At 39.0% G+C, this 26,373-nt stretch overlaps 1 protein-coding gene across 2 annotated transcripts in view; it reads right to left on the reverse strand.

The window, feature by feature from the left end:
* PRKD1 (protein kinase D1) overlaps positions 1-26,373 on the reverse strand; it is a 351,107-nt gene that overhangs the window by 148,206 nt on the left and 176,528 nt on the right. For both annotated transcript variants that reach the window (XM_061394915.1, XM_061394916.1), the window contains exon 2: positions 8,682-8,820. In XM_061394915.1, coding sequence (XP_061250899.1) covers positions 8,682-8,820 — 139 coding nt within the window. The remainder of the gene's footprint in view (positions 1-8,681; positions 8,821-26,373) is intronic.

Genomic DNA, 26,373 nt, shown 5'->3' on the forward strand with positions numbered 1-26,373 from the left:
GGAATGAGGTGACTTGCCCAACACTATGTAAGAAATAAATGGCAGCTCTAGGGCTTACACTACAATCTTTGATTAGAAGTCACTATTTATCAAATTGAAGTTATGTGGATGCTACAAAAGAAATATCCATATTTTTGAAAGAATATATGTAAAGCACTTAGAACAGTGCCAAACACATCATAACTGCTGTATGTCCTTATATCACTATCACTAATCTATTTCTTAAAGAACAACATAGGGAAGAAACATTATTTATTCAAAACTGTGTTAGCCTGAGAGTTTGGGATTAATGTATACACATTACTATATATAAAATAGAAAACTGACAAGGACCTACTATATAGCTATGGAACTATACTCAATATTGATAGCATATTCAAAAGCAGAGACATTACTTTGCCAACAAAGGTTCATCTAGTCAAGGCTATGGTTTTTCCCGTGGTCATGTATGGATGGGAGAGTTGGACTGTGAAGAAGGCTGAGCGCCGAAGAATTGATGCTTTTGAACTGTGGTGTTGGAGAAGACTCTTGAGAGTCCCTTGGACTGCAAGGAGATCCAACCAGTCCATTCTGAAGGAGATCAGCCCTGGGATTTCTTTGGAAGGAATGATGCTAAAGCTGAAACTCCAGTACTTTGGCCACCTCATGCGAAGAGTTGACTCATTAGAAAAGACTCTGATGCTGGGAGGAATTGGGGGCAGGAGGAGAAGGGGACGACAGAGGATGAGATGGCTGGATGGCATCGCTGACTCGATGGATGTGAGTCTGAGTGAACTCCGGGAGATGGTGAGGGACAGGGAGGTCTGGCGTGCTGCGATTCATGGAGTTGCAAAGAGTCGGACACGACTGAGCGACTGATCTGATCTGATCTAATAAGGGAAAAGGGGCTTCCCTGGCGGCTCAGAGGTTAAAGCATCTGCCTGCAATGTGGGAGACCTGGGTTCGATCCCTGGGTCAGGAAGATCCCCTGGAGAAGGAAATGGCAACACACTCAAGTATTCTTGCCTGGAGAATCCCATGTACCGAGGAGCCTGGTGGGCTTCAGTCCATGGGGTCACAAAGAGTCAGACGCGACTGAGTGACTTCACTTTCATAAGGGAAAAGAATCTGAAAAAAAATGTATGTATGTGTAACTGAGTCACTTTGCTGTATACTTGAAGCATAACATTATAAATCAACAATACTTCATTAAAAAATTAAAGAGAAATATAATGTAGGAAAAATGCAACTTATGTATGAAATTTTCAAATGAAGATTCTTCAAAAAACATTTCTTTAGGGTTTGTCTTATGCCCCATGTGACCTGGGGAGAATGTCTTCTCTTTGACTTGAAATTAAGGATAGTTAGGTTAAAAAAAGAGAAGCAATGCACTCTTATACTGTATCTCCTCGGAGAACCCACCACAAAAGGACAAATAATCGAGAAAACTACCAAAGTACGGGAGGAGTGCTCTGAGGCCTCACCTCCCCATGAGGTCACAAGTAAGAAAGGGTGGGAAATCCGACAGTCTGCTCTTTGCATTCACTTTTCATTGAAAATGGTTAAGGGTGTCACAATGAGACCCAAACCAGGTTTATTTGAAAGGTAAGAATGGAAGAGAATTAATAACACTAATAAATAGAAATGCTGAAGACACAGTTAACATAAACCATACTTAGAAGAAAAGAGTAATGACCTATAATCTTATTTTTCAGGGTTTCCATTGTTACAAAACCACCTACACAGATAATTGCAACTAAACTTGGACAGGAACTGAGACCACTTAGCCTGGCAGAGCTAGATACTCCAGAACAACTACAAAGAAATAGAAACTGAGCAGTAAAGTCCAGGACTTTTACAATCTAGTTACCGAAGCAGTATTAGGGTTGAGGAGGTGCTTCCTATGACTAATTCCACTTTATTAAAAGCAAACAAACAAGCTTATGTCTATATAATGTACTCCTGGATGAATAATAATGCAGGGACCTAATATATCACTCTCAAGGTTTATTCCTTCCATCCGTATTTCAGAGGGGGAACATACTACTAAGGAATGTACTATATCTGAGAGAAATAGATGTTACTTGCACAGCACCATTAAATCAATAATTTACACTTACTATAAAATAAAGAACTAGTTAGAATTTTGTTTCATTTTTTTTTTCTGACTTATGGTTTAGGCAATGAATCTTACTAACAGAAAAACAGTTATAAGGATACCTTAAATATATTGATCCTAAGACACTATTTCAATTTTGATTAGAACCAAGAAATTATATGAATGGATCCTATTTAAACAAGGGCACAGTTACTTTTTATTTCATATTTTGTATCATAACTCTACAGAGAAAAGCCTCCAGAATTTTCTTAACCTGATCACAATTTGTACATTTATTAAGTATCTATTTTTATGAGGAAGAGGGAAAATACTGGCCCTGTGATAAAGATCACGTCAATAGAACTTGTAGCTAGTTCGTTGCTGGTTTTGTTGTTCAACTATCATCAGTGTTTCCCTGAAATATAAACTGTCTTACTATAGTAGGAATTCTCTGAACAGATTCTCAAGAAATCCTATTTACTGGTCCAAGTTCAAAGGGCTAACTTGAAGCAGTATGAAGATTTTAGTCACTTAGATTCAAGCTCTGGTTGACACTACCCCTACTCACTGCAGGATATGGGCAAGTTAAAATTTATATTCCATAGCTTTTAAGGTATCTGATTTCACTATGTCACAAAGTCATTGCAAAGGAAACATCAGTGCTTGTGCAAACTGCTTCAAAAGCCTATGCTACTATGTAAACAAAAAGTTATTGCTTCTTAACTCCTGCTTTCCCGTGGTTCAAACACTGCTCTCTGTGAGAGAGCAGTGGCCTCTACAGAGAGAATGAATATACCCTCTCACATCACCAGTCCATGGGCATGACCCATGTGAACCGCTGAACCCAAGACTCACCAGATAGAGTGGGCGGGGTGGGGTAGGGGGTAGTATTCTGTGATACAATGAAACTGAGAAGTGATCTTGGAGAATTATCTTTCCTGTTAGCATTCACCAAAGTTGTGAAGAGTCCTGCAGTAAATAATTCTTTAAACATTGCTTAAAACAACATTTCTCAAAGTAATGAAAGAACAGGATCTCCTTCTGTGGTATGTTTAACAACCATGAACATCATGGGAAAAGGCCACTTAAGAGTCTGAGGAGAGCAATCGAAACAGCTAACATCAACTCTGCTGCTGCTAAGCACAGAAATTCTCTAAAGTGCTTTACACATTAATTTATCTTAATTTTTATAATAACCGTACAATGTAGGTACTATTGTTTTCCCCATCTTATAGATGAGGTAACTGGACCACAGAATTATTTAATGTCTTAGCAAAGATGTTAAGAGGTGAGTACCATACATACACACTATAAACCCAGATAATCTGGCCCTGGAAACTGTACTCAATGCTTAGGCATACTGCTTTACTTGCAAACTGAATAAAACATGGAGTCTATGTTTTATCATCACCGTATGATACTTTCCTCCAGTATAAGCTACTTTTTAGATAAAAACAAAAACAAACAAACAGAATCTCTGAATCCCCGAGGTTGACTTCTCTGGTGGTTCAGATGGTAAAGAATCTGCCTGCAATGCAGGAGAACCAGGTTCAATCCTTTGGTTGGGAAGACTCTTAGGAGAAAGGAATGGCTACCCACTCTAGTATTCTTGGGCTTCCCTGGTGGCTCAGACGGTAGAGTCTGCAGTGTGGAAGACCCGGATTTGATCCCTAGGTCAGGAAGATCCCCTGGAGAAGGAAATGGCAACCCACTCCAGTATTCTTGCCTGTAAAATCCCATGGACAGAGGAGCCTGGCAGGCCACACAGTCCATGGGGTTGCAAAGAGTCAGACACGACTGAGTGCCTTCACCTTGCCTGGAGAATTCCATGGACAGAGGATCCTGGAGGGCCCCAGTTCACGGGGTTGCAAAGAGTCGGGACAGGACTGAGCCACTAACACACACACACATACAACTTGTACAAAATCACGAAGGAAGTCAATGGTACTATACGGCCATAAAATCAGTTCTTCAGCCCCTCAGGGGAATCCCCAAACCATTTGGCAGATGCGCTGAACAATGTATGAGGACAAGACTTAGGAAAAGGAAGTGAGATCATGCTAAGGCAGCTATAGCTCTCCTTGGTGTCCCCTTCTTTTTCTCATCTCCTTCATGAACTATACCCATATGGTTACTATATCTATTTTACTTTTAAACTATATCTTGATCTCTACCTCATTTCCAGCTCTTTTGTCACTGCCCAAGAACAGGCCCAAATCCTTCTAACTGGGCTATAGCACTAGCTTTCCAAGGAAGCTCCCATCCCTCAACAGCTGGGAACAAATAACCACATGTATAAACAACACTTTGCAAAGGCATACATAATCAGGACAATCTACTGTGAAGGGTAATGAAAATTTCCCAGAAAAAATATAATAAAAGAAAGACTTAATATTTAGCTCTTAATTTATGTTAATAAAAGAAAGACTTAATATTTAGCTCTAAGACTTTAAATTGTGATTTTATTTGGTAAGTTCTTACAGTCCTTGTCTATTTTCTATTTAATCACCTACAAGATAGATACATACACACAAATACACAATTATTAGAGATCAAGTCCAAACAAAACAAAGCAAAAAGAGTTGAGTCATATGAACTCAGTCCTGTTATTAATATGCTTGACTATGGCTGAATTACCAGGCTTCAGTAGAGATTCATCATGAAGAAGACTTCAGATAAATTTCATTAACTTTCACAGCTCAGTACCATATACTTGAACTTGACTTTGCCTTTAGTAAAAGAAATTTCCATTTGCAGTGTTTTCTTACTTCATAACAATAACAGCAGACGAAGTTTGCCAGCTGTGGGAGTGTATATGGTGGGGCACTTCCATGGAGTTGTTTTTTCTTTTTCTCTATAACCTACTCCCATCCACCCATGAGCAATCTTTTCCTGGCTTACTGGGTATAAAAGCACTAGCTCAACCAAGCCATGTTTTCCAAAATTAAAAAAAAAAAAAAAAGAGGGGGGAACCAGTGAATTAGCCAGGAGCAGTCCAGTTAGTACTTACAGATGAGGAAAGGTCTCAGCAGAAAATGACATAAGCACAAGAAAATCTTTGATGTCGTCTGAAGAGACAAGAGGATTTAACCTTACTGAAAATTAATACTTTCCATATTTTCTGACATTTTATTACCATACTATGTCAGAAAATGTTCCTGTTAGTGGAATGTTGATCAAACATGAAAAGAATCAGATTATGTTTATGTCACTACAGAGTAAAATTTAATTTTTCATGAGGAAAAACAGAAAGCTTGGATAAATGAATTTTAACAGTAAAATTATAGTCTCCAGGAGGGAAATTTCCACAGCAAGTTTATGTTCTGGAACTGGTCAAAAGGCCATAGCGGGGATGTCCAGTGTTTGGCTCCTCTGCTCCACTTACCCATTACATTTTGAATGAAGCGGATCCTCTACCACACCTCCAGGAAATGGCATATTTCTCTGGCCAATCATAGCATCCATTCTCTTCAAGGACTGGCTCAGGAATGAGTATGTTTATGAGCTTCCTTGCACCATGACCTGCAGTGTCTTAGTAGCTATCATTTGTCTTGCCTCAAATTATAATGTAATACAATCCTGCCCACATCACAGGCACTAATTCCATGTCAGGGCTGGGTAAATGTATAGCAAGGAGACTTGAAGTTCAGTTTACTTTTGAGGATATATCTAGAAATAATATTTTTACAACAAGTAAATATTTTTACAAAATTGTGTATATGTGATAACTTCTAATGTGATAGCCAATAGCCAATCAAGCAAGCCATATATGTTTACTGAGAACCTCATGTCTATGGTAACAAAAGGATAGGGAGAGAAGCCTGCAACACAACAGTAAAGCCAGGTGAAGGACAGATCTGCCCTGAGCCGTGCTGGCAAGGGATGTGTGTCTGGCAGTCATGTGTGGTTCAGGAACAGGGATGGTAAAAAAGATTGTTAAAGCAATTCAGATTACAGACAGGTATAGCAGGAACTGCTATGATGTAACAGAATATCAAGTAGTCAGTATTGCATCAAAGTGATGTAAGACATGAATACAGAGGGCCATGAGCTGTGGGGAAAGAAGAATAAAGGAGGAAATCTAGTCCGAAAATGGTAGAGAGTTAATGATTAAAAACTACAGTGAAAAAGACAGGAATTGTGTATTTGGTGGCGACTGACAAGCTGGAGAAGGAGTGCTGCCAAGTGGAGATCTCCGAGCTGGGGCTGCGCCTTACCGGTGAGGCCAGAGTTGAGGCTATGCTGTGGGTGACTGACAACAATGAGCAAAGGTAAGCAGTGTGGGGGAAAACAGGGGTATAAAACGGAGGGGTGGGAGGTTTTAAGTAAACACTATTCTTAATATGTACTGAGAAAAGCAAAATACTGAGCATTAGAGAGGGAGAAGAGGTAGAAGAATATAGCTGCCAAAGATGTTTACAGGCAAATGCCGGAGATCCAAACATAATTGCATGTGTAGGCACACACTGTATATATGCACTATATGTACACATGTGTGTAACATATGCATATGTATGTGAATAACATAAGGGTTAAATGTGTCAGGGAAGTGGAAATACGTGAAATGTGAAAAGGGTTCAAAGGTTACGGTTCAGGAGAAGAATGAGATCAGGCTGTTATAAAATGGCTTCTTTTAAATACCAACCAGACAGCTGCTGAGAGAGTAGAAGAGGCTTTCCTGAGCTGCCCGATCACCTGATCGGGCAGCAAGTGAGGAAAAGGGACACCTTTAAACACCCCTCAGCACTGTGGCCAGGGAGATAGGAGAGGCGGGACAGAGAACACCCAGGGTGGATGACAAAAGAGGTGGAGTGTAGGCATAGCGAGGTTCTGGGTTTGCACAGATGGAGAGTAAAAGCAGAACACTGTTACGTCAGGTCAGCATGGGGCACGGCAAGTCTGGCTCATGGAAGGCATGGGGATAACATGCAAATGGGCAGCAGCTCTCCCCGTCAGAACACACACATATAGCTTGCATTCAATCTGTAGGGTGTTACTCTGAGGACTTGACAACAAATGTAAAATGGGAAGAAAAAGAAATAATTTAGAAATCCAGTTATGAAAATCTTCATATATTTCTGGGCACAGCCACAGGAAAAGGGCTCATAAAACATATTCTTTGCAAAGCCGACTGGCTTTGAGTCTAACATGAATTATGGTGACGATAGATCTGGTGCATGCTGTCTCTGAATAATTTATTTCAGGCTGCCTCCAGTGTTCAGAAACAGGAAACTTAGAGGACAACATGGCGAGGCACTCGTGCTGTGAGGCCAGGCGCAGTGAGCCAATGTCCAAAGAGTCAGAGAAAAGGAAAAGGGAGGACACAAGCAAGTGATTCCCCCTCAAATTTAAAAAAGGGAAAACCTTTCCTTTTTTGGTTTGTTTAGCAACTGGCAAAGCTATAAGCAACAGGAAAATTATTATTTTTATCTAGTGAAACCAGCTGTTTTACAGGCTCTATCTACCCAATGAAAATGTGGCAATCCCAAGACCTCTCAGGGTCTCCTATCAAGGAGAATCAATACAGACAATGCGAACTGGACTTCATCAAACCAAAGGCCAGGTGAATTATAATCAGTGCATCCAAGTACAGGGCTCTGGAACTTGAGGAAAATGAAGCCTAGAAACATTTTTAAAGTGAACAGATTTCCCTTAAGAAGGCCAGAAGGGAAAAAGGAGCAGTACAATCTGAATTTCTCAATAATGACTCAATTTTAACAAAGATAAACAATAAAAATCTAGACCTCTTTAGAATATTGGACTGATTACTGTTGTTAAGATCCCTGCTACATGAGTTCTCTGGCATTTTTTTAAAAAGTTAAATTTTTGTGACAGGCACAGTCCAATCCTAAACAAGAAATATAAATCCTAAACAAGAAATAACAATCTGGGCAGAGGAAATGCAGCTGTTTCCCAGGGAGTGAGTTAGCTAAAGTCGCACAACATGGCCTGACCTGCTGTAACTCCTGAGCTCTGGTTTCCAATTTGATCTTGGCTAGTAGCTACTGGAGTTTCGACTGGACTAAAGCAACGGTTTCCAGGCCTTGGCTTTCAGACACTCAGTAGATTTGGGGCCCTGACATCTGTCTTAACTTCAATGTTGGTGAGTGTGTTTTCATTTGCTTTTGCTGTTTCAAGTGATTTAAATAATGAATGAAAGTATTCATGTGTGTTTTGGGGGATTTGGGGAGAGTGCAAAGTTGGGAAAAGTGACTGGGACAGAACTGGGTGGGGAAACAGCCAATTCAAGAGAAACCTTTTGCTCTTTTTCAAAATAATGTTGAAAGTTCATATAGATAAAGCCCTAAAATTTCCTCTTGAGGTTGGGTTTGATGTAATTTTTTTTTTTCTAATGCTGCCTTAAAAATTTATGGCCAAGCCTGGATGGCAGGGAAGTTTGGGGGAATAGGATACATGTATATGTATGGCTGAGTCCCTTTGCTGTTCATCTGAAACTAACCCAACATTGTTTATTGACTATACCCAATACAAAATCAAGTGTTTAATATAAATTAATGAAATCAAAACCAAAAAAAAAGTAAAACTTATGGCCAAGAATTCTCCAGATGCAAAGTATTAATCTATTAAGGAAAAAGTATACTACCTGACAAGACAACTTCAATGAGATCGCCTTCTTGGATATCGTTAGCTGTTTTCACCAGCTGAAGGATGTTTTCAGAGGTAGGGTCATGGCGAAAAAGCAGGATCTTATCATACATTCCATAGAAACCACATTCAGGAAACTGTAAATACAAACACCACAACAGGTTAAGCGTCAAAATCTTCCTAAATTTAAAATAAAGATCAAATAAATAAATGTCAGAGCACAAATACAAGCTAATTACAAAAGTTCAAAATATCTAGAACATTAACAAATAAAAACGAATGGCCAAGTAGATACTGAAATGACTCCAAAGCAGGAGGAAAGAAATCACAGTTCATAAAAGCAATAACAACAAAATGCTCTTCTAATTACGGAGCAAAAAAACAGGAGAATCTGAGATAAGATTCAAAGACATTTGTGGCAGTAAAGTGGTTAAGAATTACAGTGAGTTCTAAGAACTGAGTCTTTTCACATGACTTACAGCAATTCAATAACATTAAAATGGGACTATGTTACAATTCCATTACAAATGTTGTTGCAATTTGTCTGCAAAAAAAAGAGGCCAGTCCATTTTGGCATATTCAAAAATAAGAGATGACTCAACAAATCTAAATATGTTCTGTGTGTGGGCAAAGGTGTTATCTAGATCCTTTGATTCAGGGAAGCACCAGAGGAAACAATCCAACTCTCCCTGTTGCTGCTGCTCATGCAGTGCATTTAGTTTCCATGCCATCTAGATGAAATAGGTAAGTATTAACACAACAGCTAAAAGTCAATTCAAGTATACATAGTTAATATTCTCCTCACAAGGATAAATCCAAGTTTATTACCCAAGATTATCTCCCAGTAGCAGGCATATAATGAAAGCTAACTGAATGACATTTTATACTGAGCAAGTCTATAAAAATTCTGATATTAACAATTACTATCAGAATATTAACAATCAATATTATTCCTTACATTTCCTCTCTTCCTTCTAATGCAAGAAAGAGTATTAAATTCAAACCACAGTACTGGCTGATCAATTTTGTTTTAAAAGTAAAATTATTTGATCAAAGGATAGAAACGTCCTTAAGAATCTCCCCAGAGTTCACTGCAGCACCGTTTAAAACATCCAAGACATGGAAGCAACTTAAATGTCAATAGACAGAGGAAAGGATAAAGAAGATGTAGTAAATATATACCATGGAACATTCCTCAGCCATTAAAAAGGACGTAATAATGCCAATGGCAGCGACATGGATGGACCCAGAGACTGTCATACTTACTGAAGTAAGCCAAAGAGAGAAGAAGAGATATCGTATGACATCCCTTACATGTGGAATCTAAAAAGAAATGATACAAGTGAACTTACTTACAAAACGAAAGAGGCTCACAGACTTAGAAAATGAACTTACAGTTGCTGGAGGAGGGGGAGAATGTGAGGAAGAGATAGTTAAGGAGTTGGGGTGGACATGTACACACTGCTATATTTAAAATGGATAACCAACAAGGACCTACTGTATAGCACGTGGAATGCTGCCCAACATTATGCACAGCCTAGCTGGGAGGGGAGTTTGGGGGAGAATGGATACATGTATGGCTGAGTCCTTTTGCTGTTCACCCAAAATTATATCACAACATTGTTAACTGGCTCTACTGAAATATGAAATAATTTTTTTAAATAAAAATCAATATAAAGATATTAAAAAGAGAAAAACCTTAAAGTCAATTTTAAGTTTATTACAAAGAGCATTCTGTATTAGTATTGGAAGATTTTTACTAAAACAAAGAACCTAGGCTAATGTTGCATGTGAAAATGGCTCTTTTCTTGTATGTGATATTTTCACATAATCAGCAACTGCTATTTGCTTTATAAATCTATATTTGTCTTGTGTGGGAAAAGGTCATAAGTCAAAGAGAAAAAATTGTCTTGTTCCTGAAACTTGTGATGTGTCTGACACGTATGTCAATAAAGGCTGATTTTAAGGAGGTACTGTCATGAAGAAATGTCCAGAATATGGTATCTTCTAAAAATAAATTTATTATGCATTCTTCTTTCTTTTTCCATGTTAATAAAATTAGGGGCTACAATCATTTTAAGGTATTTTGTGTGAACTGAAAATAAGTATATACAGAACATCCTCTTGCTCTTAAGAGTTTGCTGACAAGTAGGATTTATCTGTATATCTGTATACACTTAGTATATCTATCTATCTATCTATCTATCTATATATATATATATACACTTAGTATATATACAGGTATATATCTGTATATCACTTAGTAAAGTTGGCTTCCTTAAAATAAACGCAAGAGCTGAAATGATGTCACTGCTTCCACTGTGCTAATTAAAACTAATACTTCCTTTTTTGGTAATTTCTCCAACAATATTAATTGAGTGAAAAGAAAGAAAGAAGAAAGAACTAAAACACCATTTTCTAAACTAAAACAGTGAACAGTTCACGTATTACTTTAAAAATCAACTCCACTTGATGGGCAATTTACAGTAAATGAAATGGACATAAGTGTAAAAGTCTTAAGTTCTGACTCTTGATCAACACCAATGCAACAAAAATTATAACACGAAACATATTCATCAACCTCTTAAGCTTTATAGTACTCCCTTGTAGTTGATGCTACACACCATTTTGACTCAACATAGATTTACCCTATCACCAAAGATTAGCTCACCAGCTACAGAATTTCATACAAATGAAATCATACAACATGTACTGTGTGCTCTTTAAGTGGCTTATTTTGTTTATTAGAATCTTTTTGAGATTTGTCTACACATTCTATATTTGAGATTCATCTCTTTTTACTCTTAGTTATTAGCATTTCATTACATGGCTCAAGGATACTTGCTTCTCTGTGCTCCCACAGACAGACATTAGTGTTTTTCCCCTCGGTTTGTGGATACTATAAATAATAATGCTATGAAAACTTATGTACAAATGTTTCAGTGGGTATATATTTTCATTTTCTATGACTAAAAATTTAGGAAGAGAATTTCTGGGTCACATAAGTGTATGTTTGACTATATAAATATCACTATGTCAATAACACATTATACTTATTACTGAAACTTTATATTAGGCTGAATATAGTTAGTGTTAAGTGCTTCATGTTCTTCCTTTTTGAGACTGCTTTGAATATTATATGTTTTCTGAATTTCCATACTCATTTTAGAACCACTTTGTCAATTTGTACAAAATAGATCTGCGGTGATTTTTCAATGATATTACACTGAAACATAGATCAACCAACTTCAGTAGATGTATATTCTAAGAATGCGGAGACATTTGTTTTGTTATGAATAAGGTGGTATACTGCTTAATATATTAATTTCTTTAAAATTTCTCTCAAAGTTCTTTTGTAGTTTTCCGTATATATGTCTTAGATATATTTGCTAAATTCATCTCTAAGTTTTCATATTTTATGCTATCATAAATGGCTAAATAGGAAAAGGAGTACATCAAGGCTGTATATTGTCACCCTGCTTATTCAACTTATACACAGAGTACATCATGAGAAATCCTGGGCTGGAAGAAGCACAAGCTGGAATCAAGACTGCCAGGAGAAATATCAATAGCCTGATATGCAGATGGCACCACCCTTATGGCAGAAGGTGAAGAGGAACTGAAAGTGAAAGAGGAGAGTGAAAAAGCTGGCTTCAAGCTCAACATTCAGAAAACTAAGATCATGGCATCTGGTCCCATCACTTCATGGGAAATAGATGGAGAAACAGTGGAAACAATGTCAGACTTTATTTTTGGGGGGCTCCAAAATCACTGCAGATGGTGACTGCAGCCATGAAATTAAAAGACGCTTACTCCTTGGAAGGAAAGTTATGACCAACCTACATAGAATATTAAAAAGCAGAGATACTACTTTGCCAACAAAGGTCCGTCTACTCAAGGCTATGGTTTTTCCAGTAGTCATGTATGGATATGAGAGTTGGACTGTGAAGAAAGCTGAGCACCGAAGAATTGATGCTTTTGAACTGTGGTATTGGAGAAGACTTTTGAGAGTCCCTTGGACTGCAAGGAGATCCAACCAGTCCATCCTAAGGAGATTGGTCCTGGGTGTTCATTGGAAGGACTAATGCTGAGGCTGAAACTCCAATACTTTGGCCACCTCATGCGAAGAGTTGACTCAATGGAAAAGACCCTGATGCTGGGAGGGATTGGGGGCAGGAGGAGAAGAGAATGACAGAGGATGAGATGGCTGGGTGGCATCACTGACTTGATGCACATGAGTTTGGGTGAACTCCGGGAGTTGGTGATGGACAGGGAGACCTGGCGTCCTGCAATTCATGGGGTCGCAAAGAGTCGGACACAACTAAGCAACTGAACTGAACTGAACATAAAGTAAAATCTCTCCTTTTTGGTGTGAAATTCTGCAAGTTTTGAAAACTGTATACCATAACCACATGACATATATGTGCTATACACATCACGACCAAAATAGAAAACAGTTCCTTTTACTATAATTTAGTCTTTTTAAGAATGTCATATAAATGGTATCATACAATAAATAACTTTTAATCTGACTTAATGTCTGCAGGGTCTGAAGTGATTTCTCTCTACTATTTTCTCATATCTGTTATTTGTGTCCTCTTTCTGTTTTGATTAGTCTAGCCATTGGTTTATATATCTTTTTTATGTCATATTGTTTTGATTACTACAATCTATTTTGAGTCAGAAAGTGTCATGTCTCCAGGTTTATTCTTCTGGCTCATAATTGCTTATCATTGAAGAAGGCAATGGCACCCCACTCCAGTACTCTTGCCTGGAAAATCCCATGGATGGAGGAGCCTAGTGGGCTGCAGTCCATGGGGTTGCTAACAGTCGGACACGACTGAGCGACTTCATTTTCACTTCTCACTTTGATGCGCTGGAGAAGGAAGTGGCAACCCACTCCAGTGTTCTTGCCTGGAGAATCCCAGGGATGGGGGGAGCCTGGTGGGCTGCCATCTATGGGGTCACATAGAGTCGGACACGATTGAAGCGACTTAGGAGCCGCAGCAGCCTAATTTCTTGGGCTTTTCAGGGGTCTTCTGTGATTCCATATGAATTTTAAAGTTGTTTTTCTACCTCTGTAAAAAACCTCCTTGGAATTTTGATAGGGACTGCGTTGAATCTGTAGGTTACTTATCGTAGTTTGACATGCTAACAACGTTAATTCTCCCAATGCATGATTATGCAATGCTTTTCTATTTATTTGCCTTTGCTTTTGCTCAGAGGTATTTGTTTTCAGCATACAAGCATTTCACTTCGTATTTCTCGTGTAACCATGAAAGTTCTTTTCATCAAAGTCCATCACCTCTACCATTTCTGATCTGTTTCAATTAGCTCTTTTAATCCCAGTTATGGGTCACATTTTCCTGCTTTTTTATATGCCTACTTTTTAAATTCAAGCTAGGTTTCAGCAGTATGTGAACTGAGAAATTCCAGATGTACAAGCTGGGTTTTGAAGTGGCAGAGGAACCAGAGATCAAATTGCCAAAATTCGTTGTATTATGGAAAAAGCAAGGGAGTTCCACAAGTACACACCTACTTCTGCCACTGACTACACTAAACTTTTGACTGGGCGGATCACAGCAAACTGGAAAATTCTGAAAGAGATGGGAGTATCAGACCACTTTACCTGTCTCCTGAGAAACCTGTATGCACATCAGGAACCAACAGTTAGAATCAGACATGGAACAAATGACTGGTTCAACACGGTGAAAGGAGTATAACAAAGCTATATATTGTCACCCGGCTTATTTAACTTATATGCAGAGTACATCATATAAAATGCTGGGCTGGATGAACCATAAACTGGAATCAAGATTTCCAGGAGAAATACCAACAACCTCAGATATGTAGATGATACCACTCAAATGGCAGAAAGTGAAGAGGAACTAAAGTGTTTTTGTTGAAGGTGAAAGAGGAGAGTGAAAAAGCTGGCTTGAAACTCAACACTAAAAAATTTAAGGTCACTGCATCTGGTCCCATCACTTCAAGACAAGCAGAAAAGGAAAAAGTGGAAGCAGACAGATTTTATTTTCTTGGGTTCCAAAATAACTATGGATGGTGACTGCACCCATGAAATCAAAAGATGCTTGCTCCTTGGAAGGAAAGCTATGACAAACCTAGATAGTGTATTCAAAAGCAGAGACATCACCTTGCTGACAAAGATCTGTCTAGTCAGAGATATGGTTTTGCCACTAGTCAAAGCTATAGTTTTGCCAGTAGTCATGTACAGATGTGAAAGTTGGATCATAAAGAAGGCTGAGCACCAAAGAATTGATGCTTTCTACTCATGGTGCTGGAGAAGACTCCTCAGAATCCCCTGGACTGCAAGGATATCAAACTGGTCAATCTTAAAGGAAATCAACCTTGAATATTCACTGTAAGGACTGATGCTGAAGCTGAAGCTCCAATACTTTGGCCACCTGATGAAAAGAGCCAACTAACTGGAAAATACCCTGATGTTGGAAATGAATAAGGCAAAAGAAGAGGGTGGCAAAGGATGGTTAGATAGCATCATGGACTCAGCGGACATGAGTTTGAGCAAACTCCAGGAGACAGGAGAGGACAGAGGAGCTGGCATGCTACACTCTATGAGATCACAAAGAGTCGGACACAACTTAGCAACTGAACAATAACTTTTAAAATCTGATACCAGGTTTTATGAATTAACGTGAACAGTTGGCCTTTGTCTTCCTTTAAAAAACACTGATATTTGTTTTGGCAAAACACTAAAGTACTTGCAGACTGGTTTTATCCTTCTAAGGTGTACTTTTAAGATTTGTTATGGGAGCTTTAGAACAGTACTTGGTCTAGGGATAATTTAGCCCTACGAAACTCCAATACTTTGGCCACCTGATTTGAAAAGACCCTGATGCTGGGAAAGATTGAAGGCAAGAGGAGGAGGGGATGACAGAAGATGAGATAATTGGATGGCATCACTGACTCAATGGACATGAGTTTGAGTAAACTCCAGGAGTTGGTGATGGACAGGGAGGCCTGGCGTGCTGCAGTCCACGGGGTCGCAAAGAGTCGGACACAACTGAGTGACTGAACTACTAATAATGCATGTCGACATCAGTTTGCCAACAAAGGTCCGTCTAGTCAAAGGTATGGTTTTGCCAGTAGTCACACACAGATGTGAAAGTTGGACCATAAAGAAGGGTGAGAGCTGAAGAATTGATGCTTTCGAACTGTGATGCCGGCAAAGATGGACATCAAACCAGTCAATCTTAAAGGATATCAACCCTGAACATTCATTGGAAAGACTGATGCTGAAGCTCCAATCCACTGGGCACCAGATGCAAAGAGCCAACTCATTGGAAAAAACCCTGATGCTAGGAAAGTTTGAGGGCAGAAGAAGAAGGAGGCAACAGAGAATGAGATGGCTGGATGGCATCATCAACTCAATAGACATGGATTTGAGCAAACTCAGGGAGATAGTGAAGGAGAGGGAAGCCTAGCGTGCTGCAGTCCATGGCGTCACAAAGAGTCACACACGACACAGCAACCGAACAACAACTAATGCATGACTCTATCTCTACAGAACACCTCAAATGTTCAGTGAAATTTCTGTCTGTCTGGAGAAACTTGACTGTCCCTCAGTCTTCTATAGGCTCTGGAGAGTTCATTTTACAGGTTCCCACTGTTGCTCTTTCTTCTGCCTCATAGACTTTTACTCTATGGACTTGTATTCACTTTACTATTCAACTGGCCCCTTAAGCAGTTTTCTGGAGCTCTTCCTTTGTATAGCTCCTACCTTGCCAGTATTCTTCCCATGAAAATTATTTTGATGTGGTCACCTTGAGCTCTATTACCTGTTTCCTCCATACAACCAGATAACTAAGCTCTTGGGTTCTTTCTCCCTATACTACACTCTGGATCAGGTTCCAGGCAGAAGCCTCACGTGACTGTACTTGTTTCAACTACCTTGTTTGTTTCCTTTTCTCAGGGATCACCTGCATTGCCTATGGGCCAGGGTCTGTAACAGGCATTTCACATTTTCTGCATTATTTTCTATTTGTTTGTGGCAGGTAAGCAGGCCCCATACCAGATACTCCTTGTGAATGAAAGCCAAACTCTCATGTGTTTTTAAATATAGAATATCAATATTTTCTACCCAAACTCTTTGCTATTTAATTCCATGTAAATAGCATTTGTAAGAAAAGTAAATTAAAGAAAAATAAAATACCTACAGGTAGTAAGAATACAAATTTAATGTTACATTGAAATAAATATGCAAAGTATATTTAATAAAATAAGAATAAATAAATTTAGTAATTATCACATAACCCTCAAAACACAGTTTGACCTATTGAGTGAAACTAACTGTTAAAGGATTGCCCTTGATTAGAATATAAATATTTCCCAAATATAATACATTAATTAATTCACAGTTCCTCTTACCACATTCTTTGAAAAACTATGGGTGGCTGATTCTGACTCAAGAGAGAAGAGGAAATTCAAGGGATTCAGTGCTTGAGCTGGGGTGAATAGAAAGTAACAGCTGGAAAGGAAGAAATGAAACAGCAACTGTTTCCCCTAAGAAAATCTAAACTTTACCATCTTCTAAGCAAATGCATTGTCAATGTGCTCGTGTGGTGGAAGGATAGGTAGGAATACTAAAGAGGGGCTTAGGAGACAAGGATTCTACTGGCTCATCACAATTTTGGTGCAGCCTGACCTTATCCACACGCCTCTTGCTGCTGCTGCTGCTGCTGAGTCGCTTCAGTCGTGTCCGACTCTGTGCGACCCCATAGACGGCAGCCCGCCAGGCTCCGCCATCCCTGGGATTCTCCAGGCAAGAACACTGGAGTGGGTTGCCATTGCCTTCTCCAGTGCATGAAAGTGAAAAGTGAAAGGGAAGTCACTCAGTCGTGTCCAACTCTTCACGACCCCATGGACTACAGCCTACCAGGCTCCTCCATCCATGGGATTTTCCAGGCAACACGCCTCTTAGTCACCTCTATATACCATCCTTGTGGTTCAGTACTGCTGACATATGGACCTCACACTCTGTGACATGCCTCCTTATAAAACCATGGGTGTAATGTAATGTAATCAAAGATTTGGTATTCAAGTAAGGCTTGAATCGGAGAAGGCACTCCAGTACTCTTGCCTGGAAAATCCCATGGATGGAAGAGCCTGGTAGGCTGCAGTCCATGGGGTCGCAAAGAGTCGGACACGACTGAGCGACTTCACTTTCACGCACTGGAGAAAGAAATGGCAACCCAGTGTTCTTGTCTGGAGAATCCCAGGGACGGGGGAGCCTGGTGGGCTGCCGTCTACGGGGTCACACAGAGTCGGACACGACTGAAGCGACTTAGCAGCAGCAGCAGCAAGGCTTAAATGCCTCATATCCTAATTATTATAGGTCTTTCCAAGGGTGACTCAGAAAACATTTGGAAAAGTCAGAATAAGTACAAAAATACCAATATATGCCACACAATAAAACCATTATTTTAAAAGACTAAATTTAAAAAATGAAGGTAGAGTTCTAAATGTTTTTGAAGGTGGTTTCTCCAATATATAAATGACTGAGGTGGGGAGATCCACTCTCCCATTTTCCTTCTTACTGGGTCACAGACATGGCTGTTCTCTCTTCACTAACAAGACATTCAGAAACAAGTTGCAGAGCCTTGTGAAACAGGGCACAGGGGTGAACATGGAGATCTAGTCTCTCGGGACAGTTGTCATGGCAGCAGGAGCTAAGGGTTTGATTTTTTTTTTTTTAGATTGTACCTTCTTTTTTTATTGGCCAGAATAAAACAGATGCATATTTGTCTGTTCCTATTACGAGAAAACCTTTTCTTTTTTGTAATGTAATGTTCTGCTTGAATAGAAACTATATACAATAAGACTTTCAAAAATTATATTTAAAAATGATGTCTGCAAGGTGAAAAGTGTAATGGAACAATGCCTGACAACTGAGAAGAGAACATATTGGGGAAAACACTCAGGGAACAACATTCCCTAATTTGGTCATAATCATCTGTTTTTATGTGAAGGTGTATGAGCTTTGAAATCTGAAAACCCTCATTAAACTAAACAGGCTTTCAGAAAGGCTCAGAGGCTTGTAAACTCAGCTGGAGCTTATTACAAGATCAGTTCTATGTTTCTCAGGGGCTTTGTGGTTGTGAGCGCAAACATTTGAGATAAGTGATTTCAAGCTCTCTCCAAGTTCGACTCTAACAACACTGGCCACTGTGAAAATATGGCCAACAATCCCGGCATTGGTCGTAAGCTCTTTAATTCTACCCTATGCTGGAAACCTCTGTGCTGCTGTGTGTATCATTTGGCATTTTTTGACCACAGAGCACAATTTACTGTTACATTTCACTATAAATTCAAGGCTGGCCAGACAATGTGCGCCAGAGTAGAATAAATACATGTTTTAATGAGTAGCTGAAATGCGACCTGGCCAACGGGAACTCTAAGGAACAAAGGGTGCTTTTCCATAGTTGAGGCCAATCACAAAGGGCAAGGAACAAGCAATACCAGAAACAAATTAATCCATGACTCAGTCAAGCAGAAAAAAAAAAAAAAATCGGAGAGAAAGAGAGAGGAATGGCCTGATTAGGAAATGAAAATACACTGCAGCTCACTTTCGCTAAAAGGTGATGAATAAAGGCCTGGAATTAAGTTTTTCTGCTCAATAAGAGAACACATCAGGCAGCTGAAGATGGCACTCTCCTCATCAAAGATGATTCTCAAATCATTTTCCAAGAACTCTCTTGTTTACAACAAGCAGTGCCATGACTGGTCACCCTTAGTCAGCAAAGAAATTAAAAAGGTACTACCACTTCCTAGCCAAACTCCTCCCCAAGTTTTGTTCCAAGAGTACAGGGACAATGAGGACACGTTGCAAGCAACTATTTTCACGAGAACTAGGACCTCCCTCAGAGGAGTTGCACCGGAGTGAGGCTGCTGTGGAACTATAAGCAGCAGAAAGGTCAGGCATTTAGATGGTTCTGAAAGCTTTAGACACTTAGGCCAGTAGGATCTTTCCAAGAGGTATCTTCAGCGAGATCCAAGACATCAGCTCACAAAAGTGAAAGTGTTAGTTGCTCAGTCGTATCTGACTCTTTGCAACCCCATGGACTGTAGTCTTCCAGGCTCCTCTGTCCATGGAATTCTCCAGGCAAGAGTACTGGAGTGGGTTGCCATTCCCTTCTCCAGGGGATAGTCTCAACACAGGGATCAAACACGGGCTTCCTGCATTGCAGGCAGATGCTTTACCATATGAGACACTAGGGAAGCCCCCATCATTCATAAACTTGTCTTATTAACTTTGCCTAGGGAATTAAACAATCCCCCTTTAAAAAAAATCACCTAATAAAAGATTGAAAAATGAAGTATAAAAAAAGATTAAGTCAATGAAAAAACAACAAACACTTAGTGAATAACCACTGGGTGATTATCACACACATAGCACTACAGGTAGAATGACAACAAATTATGAGATGGCTGAAGCCTACTAAAGCATGAACACTATATTTTCACTTAGAAACACAAGTTTATGTAAGTCAATTAGAGCAAAAAAGGAAAAGTGAATAATCTATATTATTTGCAGGCATCCTTCTGAAATGTGTTCAGATTTGGGCACAGGCTCTTTTATTTGGTGATTTCATATCCTCAAAAGGAGGCACTTGAAAAGAATTCCACACTATGACCACATAACTATGTGACTAGTTTCTGAATGTAATCTTAGGAAACAGAAAGCAGAAAAAAATTTATAACTTTTCTTTTTTCTTCGCTCCCTCCCACCTCCACCCAATGCTACTCTGATCCAAGTTAGGCAGAAAAGAATACTGTTCCATCAAAATAACTAAGAACTACTCTTAAAGGTAGGTTTCCTAGGTGGCTTAGCGGTAAAGAATCTGTCTGCCAAGCAGGAGACGTAGGTTCGATCCCTGGGTCAAGAAGATCCCCTGGAGAAGGAAATGGCAATCCACTCCAGTATTCTTGCCTGGGAAATCTCATAGACAGAGGAATCTGGCAGGCTATGGTCCACGGGGTGGCAAAAGAGTCAGATGCGACTTGGTGACTAAAACAAACCCTTAAAGATAGTACTTTACTATCTCTCCTAGCGGCAACCTATTTTCCTAGAGTTCTTGGTCCAATCAATCATGTCTTAGTCTTAGAGATGTGATTCATGTAAATAAATTTGCAATGCCTATTTTCATACAATATTTTTTTTAAAGTATATGAAAATTTTCAGTTTCCAAAACAATAAAGACTAAACAATAATTACAGTGCTGATTCTAAGAAGATTCATTATACATTTTCCAGCTATGAAAAAGGCACCACTGTCCACTGCAGAGCCAGTGACATATCGCTCTCCATATGACTTTGCTATTTTTCTGGGCCACTGGCATGCTGTCCAAATGCAGATCTCCACGGCCAAAAGTCACAATCCTTGCCTTGTTCCCTTGGTAGTTTCTTCTCTCACATGAGCAACTATTCCACAAACTTAATGCTTCCTTTGGAAAGGGATGCTATCAATGTCAGAAATCTTCCTGGTCCAAGCTCAGAAACAAGTCACTTCAGTTAGTCCTCCTCTCTCCACTCTACTGCCAAAAATTTCCTTTTCTCATACTAGAAAGAACTTTAAATTTATCCATTCTTACTTTCTGACAGGCAGATTAGAATCTGACCCATGGACTGTCTTCTGCTTAGATTTTTTTTTAAGCCTCTCTCCTTTTCATTAAAGTCAAAACCCATCGTTTAAACAATCGTTTTCATTCATAATTTTGAATCTGGACTTAGCCTTACCCTCTATATGCTGTACAGTATAAAAGAAAAAAAGATACCTGAGAAAAGAAAGAATATACTTTATCAACGAAAGGGACTTGAAATCTTTTGAAATTAAAGTTTAGATTAAAAGTGAAATGGTAGATTTTGATTATGAACTTTGAAATTCAGCCATACTAAAAGACATAGAAACATGCATAAAACCTGAACTTGCAATACCTTTAGAGAATAAAGCTAGACTTTAATTCTTCTTCCCTGGGCATATAAATATACTGATGTTCAGTATCAGATATTGCTCAAGAAGTCTGTCTAATATATTATATGCTTATCTTTAAGGCAGCAGGTGTGACTCAGTGTGATGCTTAATTGTTGGCAGAGACTTTTCTTCTATTTTAATTTGAATAATATGCCACCTATTAAAAAGACAAAAGCAATAAGAAATGACTTAATACATCATTAACTCTAATGCAGCAACTTCTGCATATAGACTTCCTAGAAGTATTTTAAATCATTATTTTGTTGTATATAATTTTTAAGTTTTAGAATAAATGTTCATATCAAGCAATTATAGGTGGTAATAATTAATGAGATCCTCACCATTATTGTGTAAAAACATATTATCCTACATTATAGCCTGACAGATTACTAGTCAGTGACAGCTATTAGAAGACTTAGTAGGTACTCTGAAATTATTCACACAACAGTAATTATGTGTGTGGATGTGCAGCTTGGAAATGGAAAAAATATATATACTTCACACTCTTTGTCTCACTGTGAATAAAACTGTCATTATAGCATACTGTGGATTTTTTACATTGTATAATAAAGCTACATGTTTGTTTATTAATGAACTAATGACAACTGATACATATATTGGATAAAATGAAGAATGTGACAGCAACTAAAAAGGTTTAAGAATCAGAAACTTTGGGAAAGATAAACTCCCAGAGATTATTTATCCTCTCATTTGGAGATAAGTAGATTGATGTCCAGAACATATTACCAAGGTGGCAATATTAGGTGATGTCAGAACAAGGATGAGCAGCCAAGTCTCTTAAAATATACTCCTTGATCTTTTCTCTCAGTTCTGCTTCTCTTAGAAAAAAAATATACAGTAAGTGTAGTCAAATGTCCAGCAAACAGTGAGTCAAGAGTTGAAAACCCTGAGTGCTTTTCTTGGCCAGAAAGTACAAATCTAGGCCTACAGATTATAGATTTTGAACAAATCAAGGTAATGGGCTTAATGAGCTTTATAGCAGCTATTCCCTGGCAATCTCCAGTTCTTACTAGATAGACAAGTCATTCAAACAGTAGAGTGAAGTAGCCCGGGGAAGACTGGCTGACAGCGGAGTGGTCAGCTTACAGCAGTGGAAAAACTGGTTGGGATCATTGAGACAAGGGGCTGTCAGCCTTTCCACAGCCCACCCTCAAAGGAATATTGCATTACATGGGATTGCAACTAATATTTATAGAGCAATTGATCTTTTAGATAAAAAGAAACACATATATAGTACTGATTAATACATTGGAAAAGATTTCTATTAAATTTTGTAAAATAAAATTGAAAAATAAAATGTACTTGGAAAATTTGTACATCTGACTACTGTCTTCATTAATGATAATAAAGGTTAACTCTATTAGTTTATCAGATCAGATTCAGATCAGTCACTCAGTCATGTCCAACTCTTTGCAACCCCATGAATCACAGCACGCCAGGCTTCCCTGTCCATCACCAACTCCCGGAGTTCACTCAGACTCACGTCCATCAAGTCAGCGATGCCATCCAGCCATCTCATCCTCTATCATCCCCTTCTCCTCCTGCCCCCAATCCTTCCCAGCATCAGAGTCTTTTCCAATGAGTCAACACTTCGCATGAGGTGGCCAAAGTACGGGAGTTTCAGCTTTAGCATCAGTCCTTCCAAAGAAATCCCAGGGCTAACCTCCTTCAGAATGGACTGGTTGGATCTCCTTGCAGTCCAAGGGACTCTCAAGAGTCTTCTCCAACACCGCAGTTCAAAAGCATCAATTCTTCGGCGCTCAGCCTCCTTCACAGTCCAACTCTCACATCCATACATGACCACAGGAAAAACCATAGCCTTGACTAGACGAACCTTTGTTGGCAAAGTAATGTCTCTGCTTTTCAATATGCTATCTAGGTTGGTCATAACTTTCCTTCCAAGGAGTAAGCGTCTTTTAATTTCATGGCTGCAGTCACCATCTGCAGTGATTTTGGAGCCCAGAAAAATAAAGTCTGACACTGTTTCCACTGTTTCCCCATCTATTTCCCATGAAGTGGTGGGACCGGATGCCATGATCTTCGTTTTCTGAATGTTGAGCTTTAAGCCAACTTTTTCACTCTCCACTTTCACTTTCATCAAGAGGCTTTGAGTTCCTCTTCACTTTCTGCCATAAGGGTTGTGTCATCTGCATATCTGAGGTTATTGATATTTCTCCCAGCAATCTTGATTCCAGCTTGTGTTTCTTCCAGCCCAGGATTTCTCATGATGTACTCTGCATATGAGTTAAATAAACAGGGTGACAATATACAGCCTTGACGAACTTCTTTGCCTATTTGGAACCAGTCTGTTGTTCCATGTCCAGTTCTAACTGTTGCTTCCTGACCTGCATACAAATTTCTCAAGAGGCAGATTAGGTGGTCTGGTATTCCCATCTCTTGAAGAATTTTCCACAGTTTATTGTGATCCACACAGTCAAAGGCTTTGGCATAGTCAATAAAGCAGAAATAGATGTTTTTCTGGAACTCTCTTGCTTTTTCTATGATCCAGCAGATGTTGGCAATTTGATCTCTGGTTCCTCTGCCTTTTCTAAAACCAGCTTGAACATCAGGAAGTTCATGGTTCACATATTGCTGAATCCTGGCTTGGAGAATTTTGAGCATTACTTTACTAGCATGTGAGATGAGTGCAACTGTGCGGTAGTTTGAGCATTCTTTGGCATTGCCTTTCTTTGGGATTGGAATGAAAACTGGTCTTTTCCAGTCCTGTGGCCACTGCTGAGTTGTCCAAATTTGCTGGCATATTGAGTGCAGCACTTTCACAGCATCATCTTTCAGGATTTGGAATAGCTCAACTGGAATTCCATCACCCCCACTAGCTTTGTTCGTAGTGATGCTTTGAAGGCCCACTTGACTTCACATTCCAGGATGTCTGGCTCTAGGTCAGTGATCACACCATTGTGATTATCTGGGTCATGAAGATCTTTTTTGTACAGTTCTTCTGTGTATTCTTGCCATCTCTTCTTAATATCTTCTGCTTCTGTTAGGTCCATACCATTTCTGTCTGTCCTTTATCGAGCTCATCTTTGCATGAAATGTTCCTTTGATATCTCTGATTTTCTTGAAGAGATCCCTAGTCTTTCCCATTCTGTTGTTTTCCTCTATTTCTTTGCATTGATAGCTGAGGAAGGCTTTCTTATCTCTTCTTGCTATTCTTTGGAACTCTGCATTCAGATGTTTATATCTTTCCTTTTCTCCTTTGCTTTTCACTTCTCTTCTTTTCACAGCTATTTGTAAGGCCTCCCCAGACAGCCATTTTGCTTTTTTGCATTTCTTTTCCATGGGGATGGTCTTGATCCCTGTCTCCTGTACAATGTCACGAACCTCAGTCCATAGTTCATCAGGCACTCTATCTATCAGATCTAGGCCCTTAAATCTATTTCTCACTTCCACTGTATAATCATAAGGGATTTGATTTAGGTCATACCTGAAGGTCTAGTGGTTTTCCCTACTTTCTTCAATTTAAGTCTGAATGTGGCAATAAGGAGTTCATGGTCTGAGCCACAGTCAACTCCTGGTCTTGTTTTTGCTGACTGTATAGAGCTTCTCCATCTTTGGCTGCAAAGAATATAATCAATCTGATTTCAGTGTTGACCATCTGGTGATGTCCATGTATAGAGTTTTCTCTTGTGTTGTTGGAAGAGGGTGTTTGTTATGACCAGTGCATTTTATTGGCAAAACTCTCTTAGTCTTTGCCCTGCTTCATTCCGTATTCCAAGGCCAAACAATTAGTTAACTCTATTAGTATATATAAAGGTTAACTCTATTAGTATTTATTTTGGATGCATGAAGTATAATTTTCCACTATGTTAAAACTAAATTTGAACAATAAACATGCATACACCATTTACCAGGTTTAACAGGAGGTTTAATTTAATAGCACACACTGGCACCAAGTATTTATGTAATCCTTAAAGATGATACTAACCCTCAAATAATTAAAGGACCTCATACACAGTTTGTCAATTTATGAAACTCAATTAAAAAAAATCAATCTTCAGTAAAATAACTAAGTAAACCATCTCCTTTTTAACTGTTTACTCTCATGTTCTAAAATGTTTAAATTTTACTAAATTAATTTTATTCTAGGTAATTTTCATTAAAAAGAATAATGGTATAGATCTAAGTATGCGTAATAATCACAGATTATAACAACACTGGAGATAGGTGTGAGAGAGAGGACATCTGGCTGAGTTACACCCTAGATCACAAATTCAGAAAAGAAGTTTGGAGATACAATATTGGGCTGGTCAAAAAGATGTTACGGAAAAGACCCGAACAAACTTTCTGACCAACTCAATACTTTTCTTACCAAAGCTATCTAAATGATATACCATAGAGGAAGGAGGAATGAGTATAGATACTGACTTTCTAAATGAAGTTGAAAAGCTTAATGCCGTGAATTCAGTGATCATGATGAGTGCTCACCTAGATCACCATGCACACAGAACATCTCTCACAAAAGGTAGGTACGGACCGGGGCACACCACAAGGGCTCATGGTCCCTCAAAAAATACTGAGCACACACGCTCAGACATTGTATCTCTAACTAGAGGCATGATGATAAATCAAACCAGAGATAGTCCCTGTTGTCACGAGATGATTCGAGAGGATGCATCATCAGGAGAGCACAGGTAGGGGAAAC

The sequence above is a fragment of the Bos javanicus genome, chromosome 21 (genome assembly GCF_032452875.1).
Source record: "Bos javanicus breed banteng chromosome 21, ARS-OSU_banteng_1.0, whole genome shotgun sequence".
NCBI lineage: Eukaryota > Metazoa > Chordata > Mammalia > Artiodactyla > Bovidae > Bos > Bos javanicus.